Here is an 11,083-nt window from a genome sequence, read left to right as displayed (position 1 = left end):
AGTACAGGGGGTGCAACTCACAGTCCTCTAGTACAGGGTGTGGACAACAACTCACAGTCCTCTAGTACAGGGGGTGCAACTCACAGTCCTCTAGTACAGGGGGTGCAACTCACAGTCCTCTAGTATAGGGGGTGGACAACAACTCACAGTCCTCTAGTACAGGGGTGGGCAGCAACTCACAGTCCTCTAGCAACAACTCACAGTCCTCTAGTACAGGGGGTGGGCAACAACTCACAGTCCTCTAGTACAGGGGCAGCAACTCACAGTCCTCTAGTACAGGGGGCAACAACTCACAGTCCTCTAGGACAGGGGTGGGCAACAACTCACAGTCCTCTAGTACAGGGGGTGCAACTCACAGTCCTCTAGTACAGGGGGTGCAACTCACAGTCCTCTAGTACAGGGGGTGGGCAGCAACTCACCAGTAGTGCCCCCCCCCCCCATCCACTAGGGGATGAGGTTAAGGGGTAGTGCCCACCCCTCCACTAGGGATGAGGTTAAGGGGTAGTTCCCAACCCTGCACTAGGGGATGAGGTTAAGGGGTAGTGCCCCCCCCCCCTCCACTAGGGGATGAGGTTAAGGGGTAGTTCCCCCCTCCACTAGGGGATGAGGTTAAGGGGTAGTGCCCGCCCCTCCACTAGAGGATGAGGTTAAGGGGTAGTTCCCCTCCCTCCACTAGGGGATGAGGTTAAGGGGTAGTTCCCCCCCTCCACTAGGGGATGAGTTTAAGGGGTAGTGCCCTCCACTAGGGGGTGAGGTTAAGGGGTAGTGCCCTCCCCTCCACTAGGGGATGAGGTTAAGCGGTTTTAAAAGGGGAACCTTATCCTAGATCTGTGGTTAGGAACCAACGTCTAATTTCAACCCCCTTTGCCAATTATCCCTGGAGGTTGCAGAGAGGTCAAAGTTCATAATACCTCTTCCTCCCTCACTGTCTCTCATCATCATTATCATCATCCATCTCCCATCCAATCATCTCCTAGGCCCCGCCTCCCTCAGACGGGCGTGGTTCTCCTGTTGGCCGCGTCTTTGCCGTAGTCCTTGGTATTGGCCAGAGTACCGCCCTGTAGAAACTCCCTCTCTGAATTGAGCACTCCCCCCATGACGGCCTTAGATCCGGCTTCGCGGGGGGTGAGCGTATACATGGGGAGGTCGGAGGCTGTTCCCGGGCCGCTGTATCCCCCCTTCCCGATGGGAGAAGCATCCCGGCTGGGCGCCTCGGAGGAACGGATGCTGGAACGACGGCGGAATCGGTAACGGTAAGACGGGATACGGCTGAACGCTGATTTCTTGATGAGTTCGGTGCGAGACTTGGCCCTCTGCTTCCGGTGTTTCTCTATAAACATGTGGACGGCCAGAACGCCCACCATCTCCGCCATGATGAAGGACAACGCCCCGAAGTAGAAGGACCAGCCGTACGAGTAACTCTTCTTGCTGTCGCTCTGACCCGGGTCACCAGAGTTAGCCGAGATGTAGACGATGATGCCGATGATGTTACTGAGACCTAGAGAGAGAGAGAGAGAGAGAGAGAGAGAGAGAGAGAGACAGAGAGAGAGACAGAGAGAGAGAGACAGAGAGAGAGAGAGAGAGAGAGAGAGAGAGAGAGAGAGAGAGAGAGAGAGAGAGAGAGAGAGATAGATAGAGAGAGGGAGAGCGGAGAGGGGGAGAGGGAGAGCGGAGAGGGAGAGAAAGGGAGAGAGAGGGAGAGAAAGGGAGAGAGAGGGAGAGAGAGACAGCGAGGGAGAGAGAGACAGAGAGAGAGCGAGAGAGACAGAGGGAGAGAGACAGAGAGAGAGAGCGAGAGAGAGGGAGAGCGGAGAGGGAGAGAGAGACAGAGAGAGACAGAGAGAGAGAGAAAGAGAGAGGGAGTGAGAGATACAGAGAGAGAGAGAGAGAGAGAGAGAGAGAGGGAGAGAGAGATAGAGAGAGACAGAGAGAGAGAGACAGGGAGAGAGAGGGAGAGAGACAGAGAGAGAGAGGGAGAGGGAGAGAGAGACAGAGAAAGAGAGAGGGAGAGAGAGATACAGAGAGAGAGAGAGAGAGAGAGAGAGACAGGGAGAGAGAGGGAGAGAGCGGAGAGGGAGAGAAAGGGAGAGAAAGGGAGAGAAAGAAAGGTGTTGATGTGTTGTGTTTCCCTCTCATTCCGTATCGTTAACCCCACAATGCACTGCTTCCCTGCTCTGCTCCGTTCAGCAGCCATGTGGAACTCTGGGTAACAGAACACTGATGTGCTGTAATGAGCCTCCATTCACAGTCATACGTTGGGTCCCAAATGGCAACCTATTCCCTATCTAGTGCACTACTAGCCCCATAGGCTTCTGGTCAAAAGTAGTGCACTACTAGCCCCATAGGCTTCTGGTCAAAAGTAGTGCACTACTAGCCCCATAGGCTTCTGGTCAAAAGTAGTGCACTACTAGCCCCATAGGCTTCTGGTCAAAAGTAGTGCACTACTAGCCCCATAGGCTTCTGGTCAAAAGTAGTGCACTACTAGCCCCATAGGCTTCCGGTCAAAAGTAGTGCACTACTAGCCCCATAGGCTTCTGGTCAAAAGTAGTGCACTACTAGCCCCATAGGCTTCTGGTCAAAAGTAGTGCACTACTAGCCCCATAGGCTTCTGGTCAAAAGTAGTGCACTAAATAGGGAATAGTGTACCATTTGTAAAACTGGCCATATCTCTGTTTATCTGTCTCTGGCTCCATAGGCTCTGCTGCTGCACTGTGGGAAATAAGGACCCATCAGTTACTGTTGAACCCATCAGTTACTATTGAACCCATCAGTTACTATTGAACCCATCAGTTACTATTGAACCCATCAGTTACTATTGAACCCATCAGTTACTATTGAACCCATCAGTTACTATTGAACCCATCAGTTACTGTTGAACCCATCAGTTACTATTGAACCCATCAGTTACTGTTGACCCCATCAGTTACTGTTGACCCCATCAGTTACTGTTGACCCCATCAGTTACTGTTGAACCCATCAGTTACTGTTGAACCCATCAGTTACTGTTGACCCCATCAGTTACTGTTGACCCCATCAGTTACTATTGAACCCATCAGTTACTGTTGACCCCATCAGTTACTGTTGAACCCATCAGTTACTGTTGAACCCATCAGTTACTGTTGAACCCATCAGTTACTGTTGAACCCATCAGTTACTGTTGACCCCATCAGTTACTGTTGAACCCATCAGTTACTATTGAACCCATCAGTTACTATTGAACCCATCAGTTACTATTGAACCCATCAGTTACTATTGAACCCATCAGTTACTGTTGAACCCATCAGTTACTATTGAACCCATCAGTTACTGTTGACCCCATCAGTTACTGTTGACCCCATCAGTTACTGTTGACCCCATCAGTTACTGTTGAACCCATCAGTTACTGTTGACCCCATCAGTTACTGTTGACCCCATCAGTTACTGTTGAACCCTTCAGTTACTGTTGAACCCATCAGTTACTGTTGACCCCATCAGTTACTGTTGACCCCATCAGTTACTGTTGAACCCATCAGTTACTGTTGACCCCATCAGTTACTGTTGACCCCATCAGTTACTGTTGAACCCATCAGTTACTGTTGACCCCATCAGTTACTGTTGAACCCATCAGTTACTGTTGAACCCATCAGTTACTGTTGACCCCATCAGTTACTGTTGAACCCATCAGTTACTGTTGACCCCATCAGTTACTGTTGAACCCATCAGTTACTATTGAACCCATCAGTTACTGTTGAACCCATCAGTTACTGTTGACCCCATCAGTTACTATTGAACCCATCAGTTACTGTTGAACCCATCAGTTACTATTGAACCCATCAGTTACTGTTGAACCCATCAGTTACTGTTGAACCCATCAGTTACTGTTGAACCCATCAGTTACTGTTGACCCCATCAGTTACTATTGAACCCATCAGTTACTGTTGAACACAATGACACTAGTCTACACAATGACACTAGTCTACACAATGACACTAGTCTACACAATGACACTAGTCTACACAATGACACTAGTCTACACAATGACACTAGTCTACACAATGACACTAGTCTACACAATGACACTAGTCTACACAATGACACTAGTCTACACAATGACACTAGTCTACACACATCCCTCTGAACAGACTGCTATAGTGGGGGGGGGGGGGTTACTGTTGAACAGACTGCTATAGTGGGGGGGGGGGGGGGGGTTACTGTTGAACAGACTGCTCTGGGGGGGGGGGGGGGGGGGGGGTCAATATCATCAGGTTGAACAAAAACACAAACAAATCTAAGTAATGGATGTATGTACATATAAATATATGGATGAGCGATGACCGAGCGGCATAGGCTAAAATGGTATAAAATACAGTATATACATATGAGATGAGTAATACATAGACTAAGATACAGTAGAATAGTATAGAATACAGTATATACATATGAGATGAGTAATGCATAGACTAAGATACAGTAGAATAGTATAGAATACAGTATATACATATGAGATGAGTAATGTATAGACTAAGATACAGTAGAATAGTATAGAATGCAGTATATACATATGAGATGAGTAATACATAGACTAAGATACAGTAGAATAGTATAGAATACAGTATATACATATGAGATGAGTTATGTAAGATATGTAAACATGATATCAAGTGACTAGTGATCCATTTGTTAAAAGTGGCCAATGATTTTGAGTCTGTATGTTGGCAGCAGCCTCTCTGTGTTAGTGGTGGCTGTTTAACAGTCTGATGGCCTTGAGATAGAAGCTGTTTTTCAGTCTCTCGGGTCCCTGCTTTGATGCACCTGTACTGATCTCGCCTTCTGGATGATAGCGGGGTGAACAGGCAGTGGCTCAGGTGGTTGTTGTCCTTGATTATCTTTTTTGGCCTTCCTGTGACATCGGGTGGTGTAGGTGTCCTTGGGTGGCAGGTAGTTTGCCCCCGGTGATGCGTTGTGCAGACCTCACTACCCTCTGGAGAGCCTTGCGGTTGTGGGCAGAGCAGTTGCTGTACCAGGCGGTGACACTGCCCGACAGGATGCTCTCAATTGTGCATCTGTAAAAGTTTGTCAGGGTTTTAGGTGACAAGCCAAATTTCTTCAGCCTCCTGAGGTTATAGAGGTGGTGGTGCGCCTTCTTCACCACACTGTCTGTGTGGGTGGACCATTTCAGGTTGTCTGTGATTTGTACGCCGAGGAACTTAAAACTTTCCACCTTCTCCACCACTGTCCTGTCGATGTGGATAGGGGGGAGCACCCTCTGCTGTTTCTTGAAGTCCACGATCATCTCCTTTTTTTTGTTGACGTTTGAGTGTGAGGTTGTTTTCCTGACACCACACTCAGAGAGTCCTCACCTCCTCCCTGTAGGCTGTTTCGTCATCGTTGGTGATCAAGCCTACTACTGTAGTGTTGTCTGCAAACTTGATGATTGAGTTGGAGGCGTGCGTGGCCACGCAGTCGTGGGTGAACAGGGAGTACAGGAGAGGGCACAGAACGCACCCTGGTGGGGCCCCAGGGGTGGGGGACGGGGGGGGGGGGTGGCGGCCCGTCAGGAAGTCCAATACCCAGTTGCACAGGGCGGGGTCGAGTCCCAGGGTCTCGAGCTTAATGACGGGTTTGGAGGGTACCATGGTGTTAAATGCTGAGCTGTAGTCAATGAAAAGCATTCTCACATAGGTATTCCTCTTGTCCAGATGGGTTAGGGGATATTAGGTACTCCTCCTGTCCAGATGGGTTAGGGGATATTAGGTACTCCTCCTGTCCAGATGGGTTAGGGGATATTAGGTACATGTACGTAGTGACATAGGTATTCCTCCTGTCCAGATGGGTTAGGGGATATTAGGTACATGTAGGTAGTGACATAGGTAATCCTCCTGTCCAGATGGGTTAGGGGATATTAGGTACTCCTCCTGTCCAGATGGGTTAGGGGATATTAGGTACATGTAGGTAGTGACATAGGTATTCCTCCTGTCCAGATGGGTTAGGGGTATTAGGTACTCCTCCTGTCCAGATGGGTTAGGGGATATTAGGTACTCCTCCTGTCCAGATGGGTTAGGGGATATTAGGTACTCCTCCTGTCCAGATGGGTTAGGGGATATTAGGTACTCCTCCTGTCCAGATGGGTTAGGGGATATTAGGTACTCCTCCTGTCCAGATGGGTTAGGGGATATTAGGTACTCCTCCTGTCCAGATGGGTTAGGGGATATTAGGTACATGTAGGTAGTGACATAGGTACTCCTCCTGTCCAGATGGGTTAGGGGATATTAGGTACATGTCGGTAGAGTTATTAAAGTGACATAGGTATTAACAGAGAGTAGCAGCAGCATAGAAGGGTGGGGGATGTCGACAATGCGGCACGGTAGCCTAGTGGTTAGAGCGTTGGACTAGTAACCGGAAGGTTGCAAGTTCAAACCCCCGAGCTGACAAGGTACAAATCTGTTGTTCTGCCACTGAACAGGCAGATAACCCACTGTTCCTGGGTCATCATTGAAAATAAGAATTTGTTCTTAATTAACTGACTTGCCTGGTTAAATAAAGGTAAAATTTAAAAAATGCAAAGAAGTCTGGGTACACCGACATTTTATTGTCTTGCGGAGATAATAACTACACTGTTGATATATTTTAGGGACATATTCCCAGTCATCTTCTCCATGGTTATAAATACGGTGCTTCGTGCTTTTCAGTTTTTTTTCTTTTTGTGTGTGAATTCCGCCCAGGGTTTCTGGTTTGGGTAGGTTTTAATAGTCACAGTGGGGACAACGTCTCCTCTACACTTCCATCCATCCAGGGTTTCTGGTTTGGGTAGGTTTTAATAGTCACAGTGGGTACAACATCTCCAACACACTTCCATCCATCCAGGGTTTCTGGTTTGGGTAGGTTTTAATAGTCACAGTGGGGACAACGTCTCCTCTACACTTCCATCCATCCAGGGTTTCTGGTTTGGGTAGGTTTTAATAGTCACAGTGGGTACAACATCTCCAACACACTTCCATCCATCCAGGGTTTCTGGTTTGGGTAGGTTTTAATAGTCACAGTGGGTACAACGTCTCCTCTACACTTCCATCCACCCAGGGTTTCTGGTTTGGGTAGGTTTTAATAGTCACAGTGGGTACAACGTCTCCTCTACACTTCCATCCATCCAGGGTTTCTGGTTTGGGTAGGTTTTAATAGTCACAGTGGGTACAACGTCTCCTCTACACTTCCATCCATCCAGGGTTTCTGGTTTGGGTAGGTTTTAATAGTCACAGTGGGTACAACATCTCCAACACACTTCCATCCATCCAGGGTTTCTGGTTTGGGTAGGTTTTAATAGTCACAGTGGGGACAACGTCTCCTCTACACTTCCATCCATCCAGGGTTTCTGGTTTGGGTAGGTTTTAATAGTCACAGTGGGTACAACATCTCCAACACACTTCCATCCATCCAGGGTTTCTGGTTTGGGTAGGTTTTAATAGTCACAGTGGGTACAACGTCTCCAACACACTTCCATCCATCCAGGGTTTCTGGTTTGGGTAGGTTTTAATAGTCACAGTGGGTACAACGTCTCCTCTACACTTCCATCCACCCAGGGTTTCTGGTTTGGGTAGTTTTTAATAGTCACAGTGGGTACAACGTCTCCAACACACTTCCATCCATCCAGGGTTTCTGGTTTGGGTAGGTTTTAATAGTCACAGTGGGTACAACGTCTCCTCTACACTTCCATCCATCCAGGGTTTCTGGTTTGGGTAGGTGATAATAGTCACAGTGGGTACAACATCTCCTCTACACTTCCATCCATCCAGGGTTTCTGGTTTGGGTAGGTTATAATAGTCACAGTGGGTACAACGTCTCCTCTACACTTCCATCCATCCTGGGTTTCTGGTTTGGGTAGGTTTTAATAGTCACAGTGGGTACAACGTCTCCTCTACACTTCCATCCATCCAGGGTTTCTGGTTTGGGTAGGTGATAATAGTCACAGTGGGTACAACATCTCCTCTACACTTCCATCCATCCAGGGTTTCTGGTTTGGGTAGGTTATAATAGTCACAGTGGGTACAACATCTCCTCTACACTTCCACCCGTCCAGGGTTTCTGGTTTGGGTAGGTTATAATAGTCACAGTGGGTACAACATCTCCTCTACACTTCCATCCATCCAGGGTTTCTGGTTTGGGTAGGTTATAATAGTCACAGTGGGTACAACATCTCCTCTACACTTCCACCCGTCCAGGGTTTCTGGTTTGGGTAGGTGATAATAGTCACAGTGGGGACAACGTCTCCAACACACTTCCATCCATCCAGGGATTCTGGTTTGGGTAGGTTATAATAGTCACAGTGGGTACAACGTCTCCAACACACTTCCATCCACCCAGGGTTTCTGGTTTGGGTAGGTTTTAATAGTCACAGTGGGTACAACGTCTCCTCTACACTTCCATCCACCCAGGGTTTCTGGTTTGGGTAGGTTTTAATAGTCACAGTGGGTACAACATCTCCAACACACTTCCATCCACCCAGGGTTTCTGGTTTGGGTAGGTTTTAATAGTCACAGTGGGTACAACATCTCCAACACACTTCCATCCACCCAGGGTTTCTGGTTTGGGTAGGTTTTAATAGTCACAGTGGGTACAACGTCTCCTCTACACTTCCATCCATCCAGGGTTTCTGGTTTGGGTAGGTTTTAATAGTCACAGTGGGTACAACGTCTCCTCTACACTTCCACCCGTCCAGGGTTTCTGGTTTGGGTAGGTTTTAATAGTCACAGTGGGGACAACGTCTCCTCTACACTTCCATCCATCCAGGGTTTCTGGTTTGGGTAGGTTTTAATAGTCACAGTGGGTACAACATCTCCAACACACTTCCATCCATCCAGGGTTTCTGGTTTGGGTAGGTTTTAATAGTCACAGTGGGGACAACGTCTCCTCTACACTTCCATCCATCCAGGGTTTCTGGTTTGGGTAGGTTTTAATAGTCACAGTGGGTACAACATCTCCAACACACTTCCATCCATCCAGGGTTTCTGGTTTGGGTAGGTTTTAATAGTCACAGTGGGTACAACGTCTCCTCTACACTTCCATCCACCCAGGGTTTCTGGTTTGGGTAGGTTATAATAGTCACAGTGGGTACAACGTCTCCTCTACACTTCCATCCATCCAGGGTTTCTGGTTTGGGTAGGTTTTAATAGTCACAGTGGGTACAACGTCTCCTCTACACTTCCACCCATCCAGGGTTTCTGGTTTGGGTAGGTTATAATAGTCACAGTGGGTACAACGTCTCCAACACACTTCCATCCATCCAGGGTTTCTGGTTTGGGTAGGTTTTAATAGTCACAGTGGGTACAACGTCTCCAACACACTTCCATCCATCCAGGGTTTCTGGTTTGGGTAGGTTTTAATAGTCACAGTGGGTACAACGTCTCCTCTACACTTCCATCCATCCAGGGTTTCTGGTTTGGGTAGGTTATAATAGTCACAGTGGGTACAACGTCTCCAACACACTTCCATCCACCCAGGGTTTCTGGTTTGGGTAGGTTTTAATAGTCACAGTGGGTACAACGTCTCCTCTACACTTCCATCCACCCAGGGTTTCTGGTTTGGGTAGGTGATAATAGTCACAGTGGGTACAACGTCTCCAACACACTTCCATCCATCCAGGGTTTCTGGTTTGGGTAGGTTTTAATAGTCACAGTGGGTACAACGTCTCCTCTACACTTCCACCCGTCCAGGGTTTCTGGTTTGGGTAGGTTATAATAGTCACAGTGGGTACTTCCTTGGTACATTGATTAAATTGTGTGTCACGTCCAATTCCCACCCAGTGTGTGGTTTTGTTTTCAGACAGGCACGTTTGTGTACTTTAGATGCCTAAATGGGGTCCTTCAGTAAACATTACACTCAGCTGTATGCCATGTGTTTCACACACACGCACACACACACACACACGCACACACACACACACACACACACACACACACACACACACACACACACACACACACACACACACACACACACACACACACACACACACACACACACACACACACACACTGCAGCGAGCAGAAGCCAAAACCCCACTAATGAGACAACAGTCAGCCATATTGTTTTGTTTTGTGTTCTGAGGAGCAATGGAGCAGGAGTTGGCATGTCCCAGGGCCTCATGGGAAGGGTACCAGAGACAGCCAATCAGATTGCTGCGTTGTGTTCTGCTCTTTAGATGTATGTGGGCCAGGTTATACTCAGGGTCAATGAGCAGACAGTGTCAACTAGCTATTTTGGTTCACACAGTTACACTCTCTCTCTCTCTCTCTCTCTCTCTCTCTCTCTCTCTCTCTCTCTCTCTCTCTCTCTCTCTCTCTCTCTCTCTCTCTCTCTCTCTCTCTCTCTCTCTCTCTCTCTCTCTCTCTCTCTCCCTCTCTCCCTCTCTCCCTCTCTTTCTCTCCCTCCCTCCCTCCCTCCCTCAAACACACGCAGACAGAGACTGACCTGAGGCAACGAAGAAGATGCCTGCGCTGAGGATGACGTTGTGTCGGCTCCTGTAGAACTCGCTGGCGGCCACACACAGCCCTCCCAGGAACAGCAGACCTACACTCATTATGGGGAATATACTGGAGGCACGCACCGCTCCTGTAACACACACACACACACACACACACACACACACACACACACACACACACACACACACACACACAATAAATTATATTATTGTTGAACATAAATAAATGCCATAGTGAATTATTGTAATGTTTGTTTTTGAGTCAATGTTCTCACCAGGAATTGAATGGGTGTTTACCAATGTTTCGGCATCTCTGTGCCTTCTTCCTCTTCCTCCTCTTCCTCCTCTTCCTGCCCGAAACGTTGGTAAATACCCATTACATTGCTCACTGTCCCCCCCCCTGTGTGTGCTGTGTGTGTGTGTGTGTGTTGTGTGTGTGTGTGTGTACGCTGTGTGTGTGTGTGTTGTGTGTGTGTGTGTGTGTGTGTGTGCTGTGTGTGTGTGTGTGTGTGTGTGTGTGCTGTGTGTGTTGTGTGTGTGTGTGCTGTGTGTGTGTAAGAGAGAGGGATAAAGAGATTCCCTATGGGACTCTCAATCACAGCCGGATGTGATACAGCCTGGATTCGAACC

General features: G+C 48.1%; 1 protein-coding gene across 1 annotated transcript in view; it reads right to left on the bottom strand.

The window, feature by feature from the left end:
• Positions 1-202: 202 nt before the first annotated feature.
• Positions 203-11,083, bottom strand: part of LOC118947070 (voltage-dependent calcium channel gamma-3 subunit-like) — a 57,789-nt gene continuing 46,908 nt past the window's right edge. Inside the window, exons 4-5 of the mRNA XM_036972137.1 lie at positions 10,441-10,581; positions 203-1,498 (exon numbers count right to left, since the gene is read on the bottom strand). Of these exons, the coding sequence (XP_036828032.1) occupies positions 990-1,498; positions 10,441-10,581 (650 nt within the window). The 3' untranslated portion in view covers positions 203-989. The remainder of the gene's footprint in view (positions 1,499-10,440; positions 10,582-11,083) is intronic.

Source organism: Oncorhynchus mykiss, unplaced genomic scaffold (genome assembly GCF_013265735.2).
Source record: "Oncorhynchus mykiss isolate Arlee unplaced genomic scaffold, USDA_OmykA_1.1 un_scaffold_120, whole genome shotgun sequence".
NCBI classification, from domain to species: Eukaryota; Metazoa; Chordata; class Actinopteri; order Salmoniformes; family Salmonidae; genus Oncorhynchus; species Oncorhynchus mykiss.
The sequence above is the reverse complement of the archived record's forward strand: the minus strand, read 5'-3'. Positions and strand labels throughout refer to the sequence as shown.